This window comes from Anticarsia gemmatalis, chromosome 11 (genome assembly GCF_050436995.1).
Source record: "Anticarsia gemmatalis isolate Benzon Research Colony breed Stoneville strain chromosome 11, ilAntGemm2 primary, whole genome shotgun sequence".
Lineage (NCBI taxonomy): Eukaryota > Metazoa > Arthropoda > Insecta > Lepidoptera > Erebidae > Anticarsia > Anticarsia gemmatalis.
Window position 1 is genome coordinate 9,182,155 of NC_134755.1, and position 24,702 is coordinate 9,206,856.

Here is a 24,702-nt window from a genome sequence, read left to right on the forward strand (position 1 = left end):
CTATTGGCCCAATCGCGCGATGTGAAACAAACAAGAAATATGAGAGTAAATGAGACGGCGATACTCGGTCTGTGCGAGATGCGCCACAGGAACAACTTTTATCTTTTCCAAGTCCCGCACTTCTTGCAAAGACGTCTTAAAATCGATTCGTACGATAACTTCTTAAAAAATATTATTTTGGAATAGCTAAAAAAATGTTTGTGAAACTTAAAACAATACTTTAATTTAAAACTAACATTCCAAACATGGAAAGGGAAGGAGACGGCAGATTGTGTAGTGCGTTGGCGTAAGCGGTGCAGAGAATATATTTTATACTGGCGCTGCTTATGCAGAACGACGTAAGTGTCTGTAATGTAGAGTCGAATTCTGAGTCATTAGTTTTGGGGTTAAGAGTGATTTTCATTTGTGTGTTGTGAGCAGTTGTTGGTTATTGTTGTATTGTGTTGTATGGAAGTGGGCATGGCGGCAAGCAAGCAGTGACGATTCGTTTAGTAGACAGTTGACAGTCGCCACGCCACACTGACATTCCGATAGTAACTCTGATAACAATTATTTTGTACTGATCATTTTTTTGCTGACTGTAGGTGGATAGTGTAAGAACTGTGTGAACTCTGTGATCGGATACGAATATTGATATACTCAAGTTATAGTGTAGTGATGTGTTTAGTGATTGGATAATGACTATGATTTTTGTGTTGGCTCTACTTGCTGAAACACCGTGCTGATGTGTAAGTTGCTTAATTATTTACAAATATTTATTACAAAACAAATATATTAAATTTTAATAATAACAATAATACAATTCAAATCATATATTAGCCCTACGTAAGATAATATATACATATAGGCACATATAGAGCTATATATAAGTCAATATATATGTACCTAACTACAGGTATAAATAAGTTTAAATGATTTTCTTTACCGCAAAGGTTAACAAGGCAATTACAATGTGTCATAATAACATAATATGATTTATTAAATGCATGTTTTCTTCAAGTAGTAGGTACTAATTCGTATAATTGTGTAACAAACAATAGGTATACGGTATCGGGTTTCTGTTTTTGCTTTCATAACATATTTGTATGTATGATTGATCGACAATTTACACGTTAAACTGTGAATGTATGAATCGTAATTGTTTTGTTACTATAGACTACTTAGTATTTTTTACGTACGTTTTAATATTTAGGTTTTATTTATTTAAGTAATTACTCAATCTACAGCTGCTTTATTATTCGTTAATTAAAGTCAAATTTTTATATTTAAAATTGAATTTAGTTTCGAATGGTGTTGACGAAGACTCTACAAATGAATAAAATAACAACTAATCATCAAATAAGGTAATTTATTACGGGTTGAGAATCAAACCCGCTACATGCAGTCAATATCGTACAACGCAGTACATATTGTATAGCCAGCATATTAAGAGAATGTCAATTCATGATAATATTATATGAATAACAAAACAACAATTGGAAACGATTTCTTGATTATTTTCAATTAATGTTAGTCTTATATTTACTAATTTTAAATACCTATACCTATATTTATCTATATCTCTTTTCTCCCTGTGTTACTATAACAAAATCTTGTTTTTGATCGAGAATATTAATTCGTTACAATGATTCTCTTTCAGTTCTACTACTTATACACCTAGATCTTCTTATGTCTATATTCCATTACAGCTTACAGGTAGAGAATAGATTTGGTATTAAGTTCCTCTAAATACATCTTTATACCTATATGAAGTTTTATAATTGAAAAAACAAATCTATTTTCTGAGAATGTGAACAACTTATGTTAAAAATATTACATAGAAATACCTACTTACTAATTATTATTAATTAATTGTTAAGGTTTACGAAACTGCGTTTAAAATTTATATTTCTCCATCGTAGTACGAATAATTGCATTTTTATGTGAGTATCCATTCTATCCGTAGTACTGAAGTATAATATACATAATATCTTGGATATTTAAAGCTGTTCTCACTACTTCTGAATGAGTATTGGTTAGCTTACCAAGGAGAGTATAAACAGAATTTTCATACACTAACTATCAGATATATTAGACTTATCCGTTCTTCCTTCTTTTGCTTTTCTGAATAAATTATCTAAAGATATAAGGTCAAATAAATTTCAAAATCGGTTCAATAGTTTAAAGATACCCCACAACCAACAATAAAATCTAAGCTTCGTAAACAATCAGCATTATTCATACATACATACATTAGTTAGTGTAATACTTATCAAGTACTATAAATGTACTGTCATATTAACAAACAATTAATCCTTTACACAATTTTCATAACTAATATTTTCAGAAACCACAACAACCTGAAACAACCAATCGGAAACCTCTTTCGATCTTAATACTCGGTTCATATCTTCAATAAACGCATAAGATTTACAGCCAATATAATAGATAACTGAAACTAATTCTCACCTAGGCTAGGTACGAAGGCTTTACTAATAGGGCGGGTCTGAAGGGCGGTTACGAGGCCGACACGCCCACCGTCGGCGTTGCATCCCACTGAGTTCCGTCGCTTGGTACTTCTACATAATATGTGTTGCTCAGTGTGAAACCGTGGGAATCGTGCAAATATATAAGCTTGTCTCGGTTTGTGTTGAACGTGTTTTGTTTTATCGTGTTTGTGAGGGGAATAAAGGGTATGTACGGGTTTTTGTTGTTTCATAAATGTTATAAGGCTAGAATATAGTTTTAACCGTGTAAAAGAATCGGTTCGAGTTAAAAAAATATGCCATTTAGAAGACGTAATTGTAGACAGGCTGTCAGATCTGTATTTTTGACATTAGTTTACTTACGGTTCTAGTAACAAAAGGCGAACGGCAGGTTTATATGAAGAATTCGTACAGCTTATAAAATGTCATGTTTAGGTTTACTTTTTGTTTTAATTGGTAGCTAATATGATAGACAAGCTTATTTTAAAATTCTTATATTTTTAAAAGTTGGGAGGTAAAAGTTATGTCCATTTTTAGAAGCCCCGATAGTTCGCTAAATTGCTCAGATGCTGTCAAAACCACAATTCAAAACAACAGCAAATTGGCGGATGCGTAGACGTCAGACGAAAAGTGACGTCTCATGAGATTTTCTTTTTCTTTAGTTGTCAACAAATATAAGCCATGGACCAAAAATTATTATTTAAATAAACAAATACTTTCTAATTAATCCGGACTTCTAAAAATAATACTCCCAAATAAAAATAAGTGACTTAGTCCCCTTAATAAGTGGTACAAATTCTGTTACGAAACAACACAAACTTTAAGCTGTACGAAATCTGCCGATCTCCTTTAAAACGGTTTTCCAGTAGTCGTATTTTTTTTACTGCTCACGCTTTATCCGCAATGAATTGGTAGTTAAAAACCACAAATCTACTTAGTTCGTTTAAAGCGAGTTACGTCCTCTACCGGCTTGTCAATACTTCCGTGAAAAGTTATCATAACTAGAAGAACATATAAATATTGTAAAATGCTTTAACAAATATAACAACTGTTACCATTTAAAAAATAAATTATAACTATCAATACTATACAGTTTATAAAGTACACAAGAATTTATTTCAACAAATAAAAGTAACACATCTTTACCTACCGCCTAAATACTATAAATCATTCAGTTACAATATTAAAAATATTATCTAGATACATATTTCATTTCTCATATATTTTTTATGATAATAGTTTTCAATTTCATCATCTTCAAAAACTGCTGGTTAGTTTGTCAAAAAGATTTCACTGTTTTTTTTGTCGTGCATCGTCACATAAATCTATCTGACAATTAATTTCATAATTCTAACTGATTATCCACACATTCTTACATAAAATCTTCATAAAAATAAATTTCAAGGATGGAAAAATAAACTCTTCTTACGGTATATCTACCAGAATGCCTAACTGATTGATGAAAAACTATATTAAAGATACTTTCAAAATCTTTTCGATATAATAAGTTATCCAGAGTTAAGTAGTACTTGTATATTTTACAACCAAGTACCTAACAAGCTTCATACAACAAGTAATATTCAAGTAACGCTATACATATAGTAAGTGATACGTGTTGTGAATTCATATTTGACGTAAACAGTTATGTTCTGTTTTACGAGCTGTTACCCTTGTGATATTATAAACATATTGTGAGTGTTCATGTGTTGTTAACAATATATTGTGCGGTTTATTGTTTTGTAATGTACTGCAAAAACTGATTTTATTGTCCCATTTAATAACTGTATAAAGCAATTTACATCAATTAAATATCCACAAGAGATCTACTATGCATCTTATCCAATATTTTTTAAATAAGAAACATATTTGTAACCAAATTCGCGATACTAAAGTCTCCTCCCAGAATGAGAGAGGATTTGGACCATGTCTCCAAAATTAATTATGTAATATTCAATAGTTAAAATTCTAATCATTCGTACGAATTCGTTCCGGGCATTACTAAGTCATTCTCTTCATATTTTATATACACTTATATTCCTTCTGTTGTAAAGAAATATGTTAAAAACGTCTAATTAGTTATTATTAACTTTAAGCAAATAAATACACAGGTTTTTAAATCTTTCTAAAATAATCCTACACTACATAGCTTTGCAAGCTCTGCAAGTTATGCTTCTCCGTTAGAATCACTGCGTTCTACAACCCCTTTCATACACTATCAAATATTTTACTCACATTTCCCTTCAGAAAATCCATTTTCGTACACATTTCGTACAGTAAGTAAGGTAAGTGTGTATCAGTGTTAAGTAATAAGTAGGGGATGCACACCCTTTCGTGATCCATCACTCGCTTCAATCAGGGCACTGAGACACGAGGTGTCGCCAAATAATTAACGCTAATAGAAAACTTTTGATTATTTGTTACTAATGGTAAAGTTTACCGTAATATTACAAATGCCTGAGTATATCTGTTGGTCTGTTATGTTAAAAGCTGAACTACTGAATCTATTGAGAGAAAATTTGGCAGAGTAATGGAAAAAGTTTATGAAAAAAATATGGTGTAATTATAAATCTTGCTTGGTTATAATTTAAATCCTGAAACAACCATTAAGAGGCATAAATGTTGCTACAAAAAAAAATAGGCTTCAAAAAACATTTTTCAGGCCCGACACATCCAATATTAGTTCTTATATCTTAAACTATACGTTAATGGAAAGAAACCATCTAAAACTATTACTCTATTGCGTGTCCAACAAAAAATATTACAAATATACTGAATACAAGTTATGGTAATACCGGTTCTTATGTACATAGTAATTAAAAGTGCGTCGACCTACAGATTACAAGTACCTACTGTCTACGTGTAGTCAGAGCTATAAATATACTCGTCTAGCGACCAAATTATACTCATTTACTCGTTTCTAATGTTCTGCATCCGTATACGTTTCTCACATGGCTAGCTTATAGATATTAAAGTTTTATGGGCAGTTTTAGTGTACTTATATTTGCTGTTGCTTTCCCTGTAGAATATGTAGTGTAACTGCCACTTCACGTATTTTATAAGAAAAGTAGCTTTCCTTCCGTAGCTTTTGCCCGCATGGAACATCACCCCTTCAGCATGGAATTTCCAAAAGTCCTCTCTAAGTGCTTCTCTACAGTTCCTAAGGAACCTTCAAACCTAATTTCAAATTTTTTATGTGTTTCGGCTGTGCGTTGTCCATCCAATCATGTGTTTTATACATAAACGATTATTATTAAACGCAATATTCTATTGTAGATTCCAAAAAGGTACGTTCAGAAGGTAGTCGTTAATAACTGTCATACCTACAGAATTATTTTCATTTCATTCAATAAATTATTATTTATACTGACCACATTTTTTGTTTAAATTGTTCATCGCTCACGATGCGTGTGATTACTATTTACAATAAGAATTAATCAGTGTAGAAGATGTAGACAAAAACTATGAGGAAAACTGTGTATTGATAATATTTCTACAACGAATCTACAAATCAGTAAACTGATATATTTTTATTCCTGTCTCTTTTTTTGCACATTTTTATTATTTTTAGCTCTTGCTATTATAAAAACATATTAACATACAAACAAATCATATTATATTATTATCTCTATATCAAAAAATAATTGGTAAACATTGAAAGACCCAAGGGTGTTGAGATCGAGGTCTGGATATCTTTTACAGAAGATTTTGTGTGCATCATTTTAATTTCACTGATCCAATTTCATTTATGTACAAAGAAATATCTCTGTTATTTTAAGAAAATAAAGATTATAAAACCAATAACAACTACAAAGAGACTATAGACCGATTAATGCGACATCAGCTATTGAACTACAAAGACTGCCTTTGCAACGTCAGAACTAAAGTTGACAATTTTGACAGATTTTCCATTATCTGTCACAAACGTCAAAATGACGTCTCGCAAAAAGTCCTGGCTATAGAAAAACCGTTAAAACAAAAGAAGAATAAATCTCATATCACATAGCAGGGTGTACAAGATCCGCGACCCTCTCGCGATCCATCACGAATCACCGCAGATCCGTGATGTTCCTCGACGTTTACGAGCTGAATTATGACGTATACCTTCCGCCACACCGTTTTGTCATACACCCTTGCCTTGTTCACTTTATTTATTACCTAATATTGGCTCTGTTACTCGTTTGGTGAAATGTTCATGCTGACGTGGTTATAGGCTTTTGCAGCTTTTCTGAAGTTCAGGAAAAAATGTACTAGAGTGTGTAAGAGATTTTAATTATGTTCCCAATTTAAAAATGAGGAAGAAATATTATATTATGCTTTTTTTGCAAAATTTTTAAACTATTCAATCAATTACTGGTTTCAGGTATTACTTTTTATTAAATTGCTTTAAATTTGTAAATGGGGAATAGTTTGGAAGCATCAACCACTCCGTAATCTATAGGTCTATTCATATACCATAATGTACTTTCTTAACTATTCGCGTGCATCTATGAAACTGCGAAAAAAAACCTTTCCGTGCTCGTCGTCTCCTCTACATTTAGCTAGAATCGATTTTCTTTTAAAGATTGTGTAGAAACAATTCATCAATTAGCATTAAATTAAATGTAGCAAGGAGATTAAATCTAGACCGTAATATACTAATGAGCTATTGAATTGCAAAGCATTTGGACCATATTATTGAAACATTATTGATTTAAATTGTAACAGTCTTATGTAGGTCAATTTTATAAATCATTGCATGTTATTATGATTTAATTTATAAAGCTCTTTTGAAATGTTGCTGAGTAAATTCAAAACTCCATTAAACATTGATAAATGCTTCAAGGAATTAAATAAATATTTTTTAAACATAAATACTAAGTTAGTCTTTGTTAAAATTTCTTAGTAAATCGTACCAATGTTGTTTGTCTTTAAAATACATAAGACAATTTTAAAAGGTCTTTGATACAAATGGTTATACAATATACACCTTCGATTTTTTTGGCAAAATCGAGAATATTGTATCATATCTTCTATATATATTTCCCTTGTCCCAAAATATGTAGAATGTTTTCTTTAAATAGTCAAGTAAAATTCAAAGATTAAAGGAAAACCAGACACCTTATAGTATATAAACAAAACATTAATCATACAAAATCGGTATGATTAGCATCAACTCATAATTTAGAGAAATACGTACATTCACTAAGAAACCTTCGCTGTCAAGTTTCCATGTCAACTAGTTTTTGTTTGCCTTCACTCTCGTAACTAGTATAATTTGCTGTTGCCATATAAAAAAATAATTATTCCCCTCCTTATTAGCTATGGTCAGATCAGATGGAAATAGAAAGTTAATACCACATGGAATAGGCAAATTTCTAATGGAGGCGAGCCCACTACCTTTTAGTTTTCTTATGTTAGTTTCACTGTCATCTCGTGTTAAATTGCTGTGTTTTTCTCAATGTTAATCAGTAAAACTTAATAAGATTTTTATATAGTGAAGTAGTAAAGCTTGTTATGGTACACAATCAAATTCATTTCTCTACCATTTACATCTGAAATATAGCTAAATAATAGTGTAGAGAGACATACATAACTTATCTTTTTAACTGTAGAATTTTAAGAAATAATATCATCGAACAGTCAGATGTATAGACAAATCGTTTTAAAATTTTCTCTTTGTTTTTGTTTTGATAAAAATTGTGAAAAGATACTTTTATACGTTATTTCAAAATACGGACACAACTAAAATAAAAACCCAGGCTTAAAATGAATCTTGATGCTGTTTTTATTTATTTACAATGTTTCATTATTTTATTTACCTCACTACCTTACATAAACAAGAATTTATATTACAACATTTCAGAATAAAATCCTAAATTTACCATCAAGTTTAATAGGTACCAGACTTTAATATCAAAAACGTTGCACAGTTTCCTCTGCCACTAGTTTCCCAACGCCAACAATTTGGTACATAGTACATAATAACCCGTCTACATAACGTTGTAATTATAAAGCTTCCGTTCGCAAATCACTTGTTTTTTAGCTTATTAACGAATGTATTATTTGTTTTGCATACTGTTTGTTTTTATCTCTTGTATTATGACTACTTAACAACATCATTATAGCTAGTGTTAGTGTAAAAAAGACTTTGTCGTTGTTTTAGGATTTCATGATGTAAAGCTTTATTTGAGTTCCATTCGGGCACACATTTAAGCTGCAACATAAGGACGACTTGACGATTATAAAGATTTTTGTAAAGTTGACATCAAGGGACAGGATTACAAACTACCGCAACGATATACTTACCTTTCATTTCACATTTGTGTCTATAGTGAGATTCGTTTTTCTTAAGCTCCAGTTCCTAACTCTATATTTTCTTGTTGTTAGCAAATTTACTAACTTTAACTGCATTAATATATACACAGAACACTTGTAATCAAATTAAAAGTATTTTAATAAGACGGAAATTACCTCTCTTTAGACTGTACTGATAATGAGAGTCATTATATAGGTACTGAAAAAAGCAGATATACACTTGTTATAAAAATTATTTATATACTGTAAGTAGCAATAGTACATATATAGGCCATTTAATGATTAGCACTGGCTGCAAAACAAAATCTAATGTCAGCAGCCTACGATATAGTGTCGTTTGTATTCTTAAACGTCGAGTAACCACTCATGACACGACAAGATCACATCAAGGTCAAAATATACTGATATACTTACATAGACATTATGTTCTTATGTGTTTAAAGGCTAAGTGGGTGTGGTAGTTTAATACTACTGATACTATAATAGAGCCCTACCTTTATGGAAAACAAATGCTACCAAGGACTGTTATTGTTTCACTTTTTATAATTTTGAATTCATTATAATTTCAATACAATCTCCCTCAGTTATATTCAATTTGGAAATACCGTTTCTAATATAAACTATGTTTTTCTAACCATTGTCCATCTCATCTTGCAACTATCAAATATCAAAATAAATAGAGCAAGCTAACGATTCAATAACCGATATTGTTATTCAAATAGAGAATTAGATTTTAAAACCAAACCAAGATCTTAATAAAAAAGAGTATTTTGGTTCGTCTTGTTTAATTCCTAAGGGCTCTATCTAAACTTATAATTGCTATTGAGCACAGTCTACAGTTCTATTAATTCCTCTTAAACGAACACCACTTTTCATCCCAAGACTATCTAGCATCAATAATTACATCTAAGTACTGTCACACATTCCTACATAGAGACGTCATGCGTTCATATAACAAAGATTGACAAATAAGCGCATGCGCCAATCCGCCATGATTGTTGCGTGGACGCATCGCGTGAGAACACTAATAATGACCACTAACGGACAAGTACTGATTGTATCGCATGCACATGGATTTACCGTTCGACGCTTGAGATTATTTACTACGTTGACAACCGCTTAGAAACCGAAAAGAAGTCTAGAAAATCTTTTAGTTTTGTTTGCTGTTTTAGGCTATATCTAAGATGCTAACATGTGTTGATATTTTTGTAAAACCAAGGTTGTAACAGACAATAAAGTAAATGAGATAAAACACACATCCGAATACTATTCTGGGAAAATCCGGATACTATTCAGAATTATAAGATACACCTGTAAAGTTTTCACTTCATGAGTCTCAGAATCCAACAGTAGACCGGGGAGCTGTCACGTATATTATATAGACTATGAAAATGAGTCAAATTGCGTCCTTTAGAGCACATTTCCACTTTCCTCCTAATATTTAGGTACTATATGTCACAGATTGCTCGAGGAGCTCGTGGCTTAGTTTACAACAGCCGCACGGATCGATCTCTGAGGTTAAGCTACGCTTGCCGAGGTTGTTCCGTGGATGGGTGACCATCTTATACATATCGAGTTCCTCCGTGTTTCGGAAGGCACGTTAAATTGTGGGTCCCGGCTGTCATTTTCGAAGATCTTTGACAGTCGTTGACAGTAGTCAGAAGCTTGAAAGTCTGACAACCAGTCTTACCGAAGGGTATCGTGTTAATACCCAAGTAACTGGGTTGTGGAGGTCAGATAGGCAGTCGCTCCATGTAAAACACTGGTATCCAGCTGCATCCGGTGAGACTGGAAGCCGACTCCGACATAGTTTGGAACAAAGGCTAAGCTAATATATATATATGTCGCAGATTGCAGTTTTATACCAAAGGTGAGGTTTTATACTCAAGCGTAAGTCTTGTTTAAATTATATACGTACTCCTTCAAACGAATATCATGACCAACATAACAATATGATAGACTAATAGTAGACATGACATTATCAGCTACCTACACTGACTTCTGACCTGATCTGATTACATGAGCCTTCTCATTGTTACCGCAATAATGTCATGTTGACTGAATGATTGTACCTAAGTCACAATTACAATGAAACCACATATTCCTCGTAAATCGTACACAACTAACGAACACGACCAAACCTAGTATTTTATGCTTTTACATGTAAAGCCAGTCATAATTGGAGCTTTCTTCGAGTACATTGAACTACATACAAGCCTTCGTGCAATATGTACTATACAATTCTACGTATGTAGGTTGTGGGCGGCATCCGGACTCACGCCATTCGATTCCCCGAAGAGGAAATCGTTACGGCCGGCAAATTGGACCCTAACCACTAGTTTGGAAGGCCCCGCACGCAGATGTTCACTTATTTACTCTACGCCATGTACGTAAATAACAAAATTGACGATAATAGCTACTTATCCCTTGCCTTTATTACAAGACTGGTTTTTGCTGCACGATACGTTCAAAACGTTACTTAAAATTTAAATAAGAAACGCCTTTGTGAAAATGTGCGGTTCGTTTTTCTTTTTTTTAATGCTGCATCTATGATTATGCATCCCTTATTTTTGATGGCAATTTTCTATAAAGTTTTAATGAAATAATTATGTTGACTTAGCAGTAATAAGAAGTGCATACAATAATATTTTAGTCGTATTAGAATCTTCAGTTATACAATAAGTAAAGGAAATGTTCAATAAAAATCAGCGAAGTATTAGGATCAATCAGGTATTAAATTGCTTGAATGTGTGGAATAAATATAAAAATATATTTTTATTTTCATCGTACAGTATACGCAAACCACTTCTACATACATCCTACCTACTGGCAGGAAGATTTGATGAGCATACATAAACTGCTCGTATCAATAAAGATTTAGTGGCATTAAATTAGGAATATTGTTATTTCGTAAGCCCCTAGATTTCGAAGTCGACTTCTGCAAAAATGGGGCCATAAACAAATTCATAAGTAGGCTCTGCTCTCGTTTTATGCTTTTTTAAAGGGCTCCCCCTTGAGGGCGCGCCGGTAAAGTGAAACGCGGCGTAAAACCTGCGGAACCCCGCTGTGAGACAAGGGGAAAGGGGGCTTTAAAATTTTCTTTGTTTTTTTCTTAAAAGCCCAGATTTGGAACTGCGAGAGGGTTACTTGACTAAGCCTAAGTTAAATTAAATATTGAGATAATGTTTTGTATGTAAGTTCAAAGCTCTAAGATAGAATAGGCGCTAGTGGTTTAAAAATAATTAGCATTTTTTTAATAATCCAGCATAAAATGAACAATCTTATATCAAGTAGGCGCACATGCATAATTTTTTTATCAAATCATGTGAAAAGGGATGCTTACTCTAAAATCAAATCTAAGTGATCATAGACTGTAGAAGATATAATTTTACATTTGAAAATGGATTAAAATAAAAAACTTGATCACTCGTGCTACATATGTAAATATTTATGTAATATAACATATTCATAATTTCCTACACACGTAGAAAAAGGAAATTATATTTCATTGTCCGTCCGCGCGCAAAGAGAACAGACGGAAAATTTTTAATTCAAAACACACAGCAACCCATACGCATTAAAATAGGTTTAACCGCCAGCCGTTCCATTTTCAAAAAAATAAAATAAAACAAAAAGGCGCGTTCCCGCCATTTCTCCGGGCCGCACCGCAAATTCCAGTGGAAAAAATCGTATTTCGAACGCGGTTTGAATTTTAATTGACGTTGAGGCAACAACGCGATCGGCGCGACGAACATTTTCGACTTTACATCGAACGTTGTGGGGCTGTCCGTATTGTACGTGCAACGTAGTGCGCCCACAACATGTGGGCTATAAAAGTGACGCCACACGTCCGCAACCTCGACCGAGGGAGCTCGCTACATAACCACCTAAATGTAAGGCTTGTCAATCTTTTAAACATATCCCCTTTAACATCTGTTACTTGACAGTTATCCTCTATTTCAAATATTTATGCAGGGTTAGATTTTAGTACTTTTTGCACAAGGATGTTTCACGTGAGCTGCAATTATTATAATTTGGACGTCAAATACCGTAAATACAGCAATCATTACACATAATAGTCTCTACTTATTACGTATATGTGTATAATGTATAACATCCACACAGATATCAACGTCAACGCGATACGCTATACATTACCTATTATGTCATTTTCATTTTATCTACATCTCGGGTTCATAATTTTCAGTGGCGTTCATAAAAATTTTAATAGCTTTATTGTTGTCAGTCACGTGCAATACAGTTCATGAAGGCCGCTAAATTACAATAAACAATTTGGCGCGCTCATTATTCGCGAGTTCATCACGACGTTAGCCGTACAAATTATTCGACACAAAGCCGGTAATGTCGAATGTCCGCGAGTAATTGCGAAATAACCGCGAAACAGCCTCCTCCCGTTACATTTAATTTGGCGCCTCTCTATTTGCTCCAAATTGTCGGCGATTAGGCATCACTCCGTCTTATATTGTGGCACTAACCTTCTCTTGATTGAGCCTACAGACACTGGATAGTGCATAAACTTTTATTACAAAATGTTCTTTTGTTATTAAATTGTTATTCGACGTCATTAGGTCTATCTACAAATGGTGAATCGGAACTGTTACAAATAATTTAATTTACAATTTAATGTACAATTGTTGAAATTATGTCTTTTCTTTCAGATAACACGATGCGACTACTTGTATCCAGTTTATCTACAACAAGTCGTCTTCATTTGAAATAGACTAGATACGACAAAAATGACTTATGTGACAAAACGTAGAAAGAGTACGTTACGTGAATGATCACGCGTTGGGTAAAGGCGCGGCACATCGATAGCGATGCAAGAGATATGCAACACCGCTGCCTTGCCGCTCGACACTAACCCCCTGGTGCGCAAGATAAAATGCGAAGAGTTCCCCGCGATCAGAGGGAAGCAACACACGAGAGTTGGTATGGGGGTTCGCGATGAGATGGAAGAGGAGTTCGCCGTGAAGACGAGGAACACGCCGCCGATGGGGCCAGCGCCGGGTCAGGAACACCCGCGCATGGAGCACGGGGGCAATGGGTTCTGGCTTGCAGCGGTCACCACCGCGGGCGCGCCGCACCCCATGCTCGAAACATGCACTGAAACTGGCTTCATCAACAGCCAGCCTTCTATGGCAGAGTTCATGACTGCTCTACCCCAGCTAGGTGGAGGAGAGCTCAGCCCGCAGCATACTCCCCCGGGATACGCGCCCGACTTGCCTTCACCTGGCGGCGGGCTCAACGTTCCGGAATATCCCTGGATGAAAGAGAAAAAAACTACTAGAAAAAGCAGTCAACAAGGTACGTAACATTCTGTACTGTAATTTAGACTTTCGAATTTGCAAGTAGCGGCCTAAAACACTTATCTATCATCGCCATCTCGTAGTTCGCCAATAGGAAGATGGCAGCTCCATCAAACGCGGACATTTTCGTTTCGTAAGTGCGCCTAACTGCCGCGTGAATAACTACTTCGGAATTATTATTGTGCCTTTCAACGGCAACAACAAATGGCTATTCAACCATTGTGTTCTGGTTCACGGTCCCAGAGTTTCTTTAATGAACATCAAATTACTCTGAAATATATTGAATTGTGTGGCGCGACGACGTTTTGTGTCTGTAACTGTTGTTAGGTGTGGGAGTGGTATCGCTACGCGTCGGCAGAGGTATTATCCGAGCCACCGACCCGCTCCAACATGGCGTGTAACGGAACGGAATACCCGACATGCACTATAACCACAAATTATAAGTGAGAACATTTTAGAATATAATTTTTATGCGCTGACAAGCCTCGTAGGTAAATGTATCATGTGTCTAAGCATATAGAGCATCGTTGCATGGAATTGTATAGTTATCTACTTCGTAGCACCACAGAGGCACAGAGGCTGAAGCGTGACTCTAAACTTGATAGACCTCAAAACTAAATCTTTACTAATTAATAATTATGCCAAAAGATTGAGAAACGAATCAGACAATAGAAAACCTTAACATAATTTTGTTTTCACGCCTAAGAGGTATTGAAAAAAGAATGCTGTCCTTCATAGGAAAAATCTAATATAATGTTTTGGGCAATAATATAATATAATTCAAGGACGATTGAATGGGATCCCAGATGTATTGAATACGCTTTATTTCACCAATACTATTAGAATTATACTCTAAATAGTCGGCAAATGGACAACCAAAAAGTGAATAACACCATATTTATATTTATTTTATATTTTTTTCTATAGAATCCAATTCGCTAATCCAACTCACTTGCCAGATCAATCTTTTTATCCCTCACTCTACATTGCTTTTTATACAATTAAACAACAGTTCATAAAGACAGAATGACCCCAAATTTGTCTGATACAAAGATCTGGTGAGAACAATGAGCGCTGGATGATCCATCATCATACGTCGACTCTCACCTGGTAACCGATACATCAAGAGCATGTGATACAAATTGCGACATTACACTTTGGCTTGGGAAAATATTGACGCAATTATTATGTGACATTATTATATTGTTTGGGGTAGTTTTGACTTTGATTTTTTAAACGATCCATCTTAAATTTGAATTCGCTTTATCGTCCAGTATGATTTTAATGCAGTTCTAGAACAAATTGTTTTAGTTTCATAATATTTAATAACCTTAGTAAAGGAGGTTTAATCCAGTATGTATAAATGCTTGAGTCTAAAATTTCTTAAATCCAACTTACTTTTTTTAGGTCTACATGCAATAACATTTCTTTGATGATATCAGAATTGATAACCTTCGACATCTTAACGATGTATAACTATTGAAAGTTATAAAGAGGTTGCTCAAATACAGCAGTCTTTTGATGGACAACAGTAACTAGCCGCAAAATTCTAAAAATATTTAGACAACAGTATTAGTTACCGAGTTCCACTAAAACACACTACTAATTCTATAAACCGTTGTAATATGAACTGATTACCCGTTCACCTTTCTATAAATCACAAGACCAATCAGACGCGATGATTCCACACTTTCGTCCCGGTCGTTCACTTTTGCGACGTTCGCCGATGTTCTGAGTTTTTCATACAAAAGTTTGAACAATTTTATAGCATGTAATAGATAATATTTTCATATTTGAGGCGATTAACGCTTGTTGGGCGAACAGGAGCGGACTCCCGCGGGGCGTCCCGGGGGGTCTCGCCGACAAAACGTACGCGTATAACAACGTCTCACGGACGAAGGCACTTCTTTCTTGAGCTTCTTAATAGGACACACTTGTTTCAACGATGTGTTGAATGACTTGAATGCAGTAAAATTAAAGTTATTAGAAGGACAATCCTTTAATGAAGTCGCAGAAGTAAAGTTTTTTGAAATTGACGATATTTCTGTACCAGTATCGTCAATAGATCTTTTTAGGCGCCTCACAAAAAATATCATTTTTATTCAGATGTCAGTCGTATTACAGTGCTTCTAAAAATTTCCCTCAGACCAAAATGTGGTGGCAATCCTAACCCGGTACCTGCCTCAAAGCTTTGTTCTTCAAATATAGACTAAATTAATTTTAACTATATTATGAGTAAGTCGACTTCTATAATCAATTCACTGATTCAAATATATGAGTATATTCTCACATCAAGGCTCTCAAAAACATATATCTGTATAACTATAGCCAGCATAGCGAACATTTGAAATCGAATATACATTATCTCATTAATAAATGAAAATGACAAAATACAAGGGTGGTTTCGCTTAGCTATATTATTGGAGATATTATTCAACACAAACTTGCGCTTATAGGCACTCAGATGATACTACTCCAAATATAAGTTTGCACAAACATATAGGGTTGTCAAATACGCCTCGTGTAGGTACACTTAATATTAATGATACTTAGACAGATTTTTAGACCCGTTTCATGAATATTGCATTTAAGCCAATTTAGAGACAAATTAAAAGTTAAGATTATTTATAAATAGCTTGTATAATACCTTAAAACTATCTCATGCATTAATTTTGATGTTTTCTTGGCATTTTCGACTGACTTCTCCTAAGGAATAGTTTCTTTAGTCATATTTAGGTACCTGTAAAGCGTTTTTGTACTTGTTCATGATTACTATAACTTGACCTCTACGCACCATAAATTAAAGTTGTTTGTATCTACCAATTACTAAGTGTAGTTTCAATGTTAAAAAAACCCATCCATCAGGTTAATACCAGTTTTTGTCTTTACTACACATAAAAAATATTTTAGGTACTCGACTATCAAGTTATTAAATACGTCGTCCTAGTCTTTTTACTTTGTTTCATATCTGAATTTCCCAAGGATCTTCTAAACTCCTTCTTCTCAAAATATAACCCGATATTCTGTTGCTAAGCAAAGACAACAATCTTAAAATAAAATAACGGCTCTTTTTTCGTTCAATAGCTTAAAATAAAATCGTGATCTTTATACTGGAACAAACCGTATCATTACAACCCTGGAACTAAGGGCTGTAGAGCCGGCCGTGAACCGGCGCTACCGGGGTAATCCGTCACTGTCAGCGCTATCGAGCGATGCACGCCCGCGCGCGATGCACCGCTCCACACCGCGCCGCACCGCGCCGCGCCGCACCGACACCGCGCGACGCTTTTGTACGACTAAACTTAGATATTGCCTTCACCAACTTTGACTGATCCCCGTTTCTATTTCCAAATGCTACATATCCGGATTGTTTTTCTATGGTATTTCCTGTTTTGTTCCTCTTTTAAGTTAGACGACAGCTTGTGTGTTGTTATGTTTGAATAAAGAAGTAAGGATCTTAGACGCGTTCAGCGTTTATATCTATATACTTTCGCGTCTTTCATCCACGTATCGTATTACCATAAAATATCTAATAATACTTATGTGAATAGAAATGTACAAAAATAACAGAACAGTTACGTCAATGATTTCGCGAGCACAAAAACTGGAAACTTTTTCCATAGACAATTATTTTTGGAAACCTACTTATTTACGCGGCATTTTCAAGGATTTGAGCATTACACAAAAGTTTTTTACTTGGCGAGTTCCGGCAATCTTGTTGTTCGAATAACGGAACTGTGGCGACAAAGATACGTCATTTGATAGATGTGGAGATAGATGTAGGTATATCAGGGACATGAAACAAATTGTTCGCACAACCACGCCCCGGGCCGTGTCTCGAGATCGAAATTAAAATGAACGCCCCACGACGATCGATCATTCCGATTCTTTAATACAATGCGGCGTTATTTCTGCACTGTCTCAATTTGTTCAGACGATCGAGTGAGTGACGTGCGACGCACTCGCCACTGCAACTCCCTTGTTCACTGTAATGAGTTTTATAACAAAAGGTTTTATTAACACCCAACGTGTTTGTCAAATATCATTGGTTTGGCTACATCAGAATCCTTTGAGATATTCGATGAATTGAAATTTCAGTTGCGTCAAACATATTGATGAGAGCGTACACACAGTTATATATCTTCTGTATCTGTATCTTCTAACATATAAAACATAAAACTGATTTTGATAGAGAATTTACAAACTCAAAAATTCTTCAGTAAAGTATCTGCAATACGGCATTTTACTTTTCAACAAAATAAATAAGGTCAATTATACAACTAAGTATACAAAGTTGAAAGTTGATACCTAACACGAAAATGTCAAAAATACGTGGCCGAATCGCGTGTTGAGCACACCGGCCGTATCGCGTTCTGTAAATAAGCAGCTGAAATATTCACTGTAATACGAACCTATTACACGTAATGATGATGGCATGGGAACTTTGTCATTCTGCCTTCTTACCGCTACGCTAGTTTTTCGAATTGACGATTTCGATTTTAGTTTTTTATAGTTAGAATTTGAAATCGCCTGTTTTTTAATTTAAGTTCTTCGTTTGTCAAGAATTTTGTGCCATATTCCAAATTATATCATTTATAACACTGAAGATGAATTAGTGGTTTGAAATACAGCAATGTCGTATTAAGGTACGTTTCGACAACGCCTACTTTTTTTATAGACAATCCATATAAAAACAATACAGATTTTGTTACTCAAATAAAAGACTGTGTCTAAAGTACTCGTGGTTAATGTAAACCACAAACTTTAACAACAATCGTATGGCGCCCTTGACGCAATTAGTTCCAAATACTTGGCACTTTCGATTTCTATGCAAAAATAAGTCATAAATCTTTCAAATTGGTTACGGTTTAGAAGAACGCGAAACTCAGGTAGTTTTATCTAGACGTTGACCACATCTCGTAATTCGCAAATATAGCAATAAATCTTTTAGTCGGTTCCCTTTGATTTATGTGAAAAATGATCGTAAATTTAAGGTTACATCGATATCCTTAGGGCGGGCTCTTCTTGGTTCTTCTTCACCACTTAAGGTTCATCTCACCTATTATGTTTTATAGCGCTCCAGTTACTATTATTAGTAATCATGTTTTTTCTCCGTTTACCTGTTCTGTAAATAGATAAACCAAGTAATTTGCTTATGTACTTAATAGGTACTAGACATTATGAGCTGCAAGGCAAATACTATTACAAAATTGGACATAATTATGTACACTGAATATTGAGACCTAAACGATAATACCTATCGACAAATGTTGACTCTTTGTAAATATTGTAGTTTATTACAAACACTCTGTCAAAGAAAACAATGAGTTAACTTGACGTTTGCGAGTCCACGTAAAACGATTTTTCAACAAGCATTCAAATCTATTTCCAAATAAAATCAATTCACATTTATCAAATATTAAAACAATAACATCAAAACTACCAAAAACGGGTGTGAAATTAGTAGTAAAACACCATAATTTTTCGGTTATAACGACGGTATTCATCGGTTGTCAATACACGAACGGCTATGATTTACGCGACAGTAACACTTTCGCTGGCCTATCATCGGAGCGACATAAATCAATGGGCGACTGGCCCTTTGTCCGTACAACCGACACCCGAAGGTTAAAACGCTAATACGATATGTTTAAATGTTCAATACGATGTTTATAAGTGTTTTGGTTTCATTGATTTTAATATTCCGATAGCTGTTCTGAATAAGACAATAAATATTTCAATGTAAGTTGACTTGATTGAAAATGGAAATAAGCGTTATAGAAACGAATTTCATCAATGTTATTTTTGGAATAAAAGTTCTTTCTGTTTGACTTGAGAACATGACGAAATCTAATATAATCTGGATTATGTAGTAATCGTTTATAATTGGCAAGGTCGGCTTCTTTGCCAATTATAATCTATTGAGAAAGACACCGACATTTTAATTGGCGCATTGTATTACATCAGATTCACACATGATCAAATCCATACACTATCACACAAAAAACTACAAACGAAACGGGAGCCGCTCACCTGCAGCTAACAAACAAACAAACAAAACGTAATCCGTCTAAGCCGACATAAAGAACGCGCCAATCAATAAATCACTCTCACTAAGGGCGGCCGCGCACTGGGCGCCGCTTTGTGGCCCACATTGTCGGCGCCGATTTTTACAGCAATTAGAGACACTTACCTGCCACGGTCCACTGTAATCCTATTAGGAGATTGGTGAGTGAGACAGAGTATCGGCGTGGGCGGTCGAGGGTACGGGACGGAACTCTTGCTCAGCGCTTTTCTAACAAACCTTTCTTTCAATGGACACAAAAATGAAATCGTTGTTTTTGAACCGGTTGCGTTACGTAACGTTGTTTGTTATTTCTCACACCTCCGTATCTTCTGTGAGAACTTTAGGACCTGCTTTCAATTAAATCTTAATTTTTGGTATCCTTTATTTTTCTTAATATATCAAAAGAAAACCAGTTTACGGCACCGAATAATAAATGAATGCGATTATTAAAAGAGTATTGCCTCATTGATGAATGAAATCCGTATTTACTTCACTGTTCATCGATCCGAAGTGCATTTCAAACGTTACACAAAACAATTCAATAAACTGCTGTCTCATTCTAACATATTATATCGCTATGACAAAACAATTCTGCATAATCAATTTGTTCATTTAACACAAGATTGTTTCGCATTTCGCACCCCTCGTATGAGTCTCGAGTGAGCTGTTTGGTGGCTGTAAACTGATTTATCATATCTGCGAGAGTTCTAAACAAGCATCATCTTACACGCATAAACCCTCGTATCGCGGTCGGCAACTATTGTCGCCGGCAACAAAACATTCTCAACAATATGCACTAAAACTTGAAGCACATATTTGGATAACGTAGTTAGATCATCTTTGCCGCATACACTAATTTAAAACGTCGTAAGTCCGTCAGTATATTCAGGGCAAAATAAACTTTTCGACGTTGATTTAAGGCTGAGAGTGGCATGTGGTGAGGTCGGCGTTGTTTTGTTGGTGAAGTCGCGGCTGTCGAGTAACAGAAGCATGTCTGAGACGAGGGTGCGACGCCCGACGTATCGTGTTGTCCGGTTTCCGGACACGAGTTTGGCCGCGGGTAATTAACTAAGTTTCTGTGCTCAGCATGCATAATTACATATTGATAAAACTAAAACTGTTACTTGTAGCAAAGATATTTCAGAACTAGTTCCAACAACTATATACATATATTCTGTTTGCAACGCGACGCTATATTTTAAATGGGATATCATTACAAAACGTTAATGTAAACCTTTATAGCGATTTATGACACTCTCAAAATGCTGCACTTGTATAAAATATATTGTGGCAAAGAAGTTTCCTAGTACCTATATTTAATAACCATTTAGCAAGACAGCAATTATTCGTCAGCTGTCATGTTGCGATATAAAATATTCACACCGACACATATCTGCACAAAGCCTCGACACCGCATATTAAGCTCTAACATATAAATCAAAGGCGAACATCTTAAAGCTAAGCCGCGAAATCCGTTTAATCACCAGCAAGTTATTAATAACGCCTTTGAAATTAAACAATAAATTTAGCGGGGCTAATCGCGCGAGGCGACCGCAAGCCAACCGCTCGCTGAGTCAACATTTATAGAGACAAATTGTTGCACCACTAACACGGCCTCTACGATGTATTAATCTTGAGACGTAGCTCGTAGCGACGCTACGCCGTAGCAAGGGAGATCCCTGTAGTGTACGCACACACTACGACACTTTCCCGAACGTCCCACACCGTGACGCCGCAATATCTCTTCGAGTTTATGTTAAAAAATAAATCTTGTCAAGTGATTCTATGAAGTATGAACGTACAGAAAAGTGCTTTATTTATGCTAATGCTAATGTGACCGCTGACTTGTTTAGACACGAATGTCATTTATATGATGCGTGTCGTTATTTTAATGTTGTTCGTGTTCAATGCTTTATTGCATCAATTTTGTTCACTACTGCGCTCTGTTTAAATGAAGTGAAGATGGACGTGGTATTAATTTTGAATGAGATCTGTTTTCATGATGATGTATGATCAGGATATGAAATAAAAGGTTTATTATATACATAAATCATTGAGTTGGCGAACACAGATTAGATTGAATCACTAAACATTACTTTTATTAGATCACGTTATTTTCATTGCATATTTGATTATCGTTCATATTCGGCATTAATGAGAATTTCATGGTCAGAATGACGCGTCATCACATCGTTTTATTAATAACATTAAAACCACAATTCTTCTTGAATTAATAACTGACTACTACTTTACCGTTTAAATCAACCTTTAGTATAGACCACAGTGCGGAAATGTCTCACCGAACCGAACATGTCGCAATTTTTTCACCAGACCACGGGTCAATAAAGTAAAATATCAGCTAAAATATCTTAGAGACAAACGATTGTTGACCTTATCACGTCCGAGGGTGATAGCAGCGTTTCCCTCCCATTACCCTCGCATGATATATGGTGCGGAGCGTGGGCGATGCGACACAACTATTAGTGCATCCGTCATTAGTCTCCGTCAGCCGAACGTTTAGCAGGCCACGCTGCATAAACAACTACATCTCCCTAGTTCACGTCTTTGTCGGGCTTTCCTACTGTGTAGGTTTTAGGTGAGCTTAGAAATGTAAGTTTAAATGCAAATGTTCGTTGTAATTGTGAAATTAAAGATAGGTTTTTAGGTTTACGTTTGCTCTACCTAGCATTTCATTTAATGCATTCATATCTGACTGATGCTGGTTGAAATTCATAAAATAAAACGTTGACTTGGTAACAGGTATTATATCTGATTTATCTTTTCTTATTCTATGCCACATCTTCTGCAAGTACATATTACAGTTCTAAATTAATAAAGGATACGCTGAAAGTCTACATAAAAAAACACATAAGAAGATCGGGTAGGAAAAACGTGCAGAGAAACCCAAACAAACCATAGCGACATTGTCACGCTGTCACCATGATTAGTATAGTTCCCAAATAATCATTAACAACGGTGTTACGGGGGACGTTGTCTGCAGTAAGTGGGCACGAGTAGGTACATGCTCCGGGGCTCGTTCGTCTCGTCACGAGGGTGTTAATTTGCTAAGACCCGCCGTGCTAATGAAACCCGCGACTTACCGCTGACGTCTCGCCCGATCCCCGACGCGATAAACGCTCACAAGAATCCCACAGGAAATTGGCGTTTTCAACCGACTCCAACTTGTTCGCAAACCACGATAACATCTACTCCATTACATCTCTAGTAATAGTTAAAAAATGCAATGTTTAATTAAGCGCACGCATGCTATTCTAATAAAGCGGCTCCCACCCTCGAACGTAATATTGAGAGTGAGCGATCGATTGGCGCGAGGGAATCACTCCGCTTTGGAACTAATTTGATTTTAGCATATTAAGGGGGGTGTAACATCTAGATATAAGGAGCGCGTCTTGTGGCGCCGTGCCCTCCCCCCGCGCCGCACTCCGCGCGGGACGCGGGCGGCGGGTAATAACGCAAATGATGTAAGGTGTGCCCTTAATATCCATCACACGCGTCCCCGTATTTGCTTATCTATGGAAACACGGAAGTGTAAAAATCGTCGTGAAAAAAGCTACGGGGGTTTCAAATGTTATGTTGAACACACAATACACTTAAGATTATTAGATCCAACAAACTTATTACTTTTCTTGGTATTGAACTGTTCCAAGAATTTTAAGAGAATCATTTTTTTAGTACCTAATACTTTATGTTTCTGTTGTTCTTCTGCTAGTGCGGACATGCGGACCTATAAGCGACACCATTCAAAAATTTGATATTAACAATAGAGAAAGCTTTTTTCAACTGTCCGCAAACTTCATGTTATTTTACATACCCTGTAACTCACAGATTCATGATTGGTCGCACCAGCTCATATTCAACACATTAACAATTCTCTTAATTTCAACAGTCCATTGAAATTAAGAGAATTATTTAAATGGAAGTTTACCGGAAACGTACTTAATCTTAGAATTTCTTAGGTAAACATTTCTAAAACAAATAAATATTAAAATCAAGCGGAGCGTATCGACGATTTTTATCAGATCCAGTAACGCAACAAAAGCGCGATTACTCGGTGCCAACAAACTCATTTAACTTTACGAAGCCCCCGCTCAAAAATACCTCCTTAAATATTTCCCTGTTTAGATTTTATTGTTCTCTGTGTCTCCTTTTACGATACATTTATTTTATTTATCAAATCTATGGATTAAAAGGTATTGGCAATCGAGAACGCACCATCGAAATTCGAATACGTTTGGGAAAGGTAGATTTTCGTTTGGAAAGTAGGCAAAGGTGTGCACAATCAGCCTGTGGGAAGTTCAACGGAAATAAATGTAGGGTCGGAGGGTAGATAAGTGTTCGCGTGTAAATGCCGGCCTCTCTCGTCGAGCTCTCAATCGGATGCTGGGCTACATAAATAAGAGTGGATGAAGGTGGCCCTTATCTGAACAGTTTTGTCGCCTCACTTCTTACTTTTGAATGCGGTTGTAAACGTGTTGTCTGTTCGAAAGGTTTCCGTTTACTTACTTGTGAATACGTAGGGATGTGTTAT

At 35.3% G+C, this 24,702-nt stretch overlaps 1 protein-coding gene across 1 annotated transcript in view; it reads left to right on the forward strand.

Annotated features, from left to right (window-relative positions):
• The first annotated feature begins 504 nt into the window (after nucleotides 1-504).
• Nucleotides 505-24,702, forward strand: part of pb (homeobox proposcipedia) — a 45,092-nt gene continuing 20,894 nt past the window's right edge. The window contains exons 1-2 of the mRNA XM_076120321.1: nucleotides 505-728; nucleotides 13,439-14,084. Coding sequence (XP_075976436.1) covers nucleotides 13,598-14,084 — 487 coding nt within the window. The 5' untranslated portion in view covers nucleotides 505-728; nucleotides 13,439-13,597. The remainder of the gene's footprint in view (nucleotides 729-13,438; nucleotides 14,085-24,702) is intronic.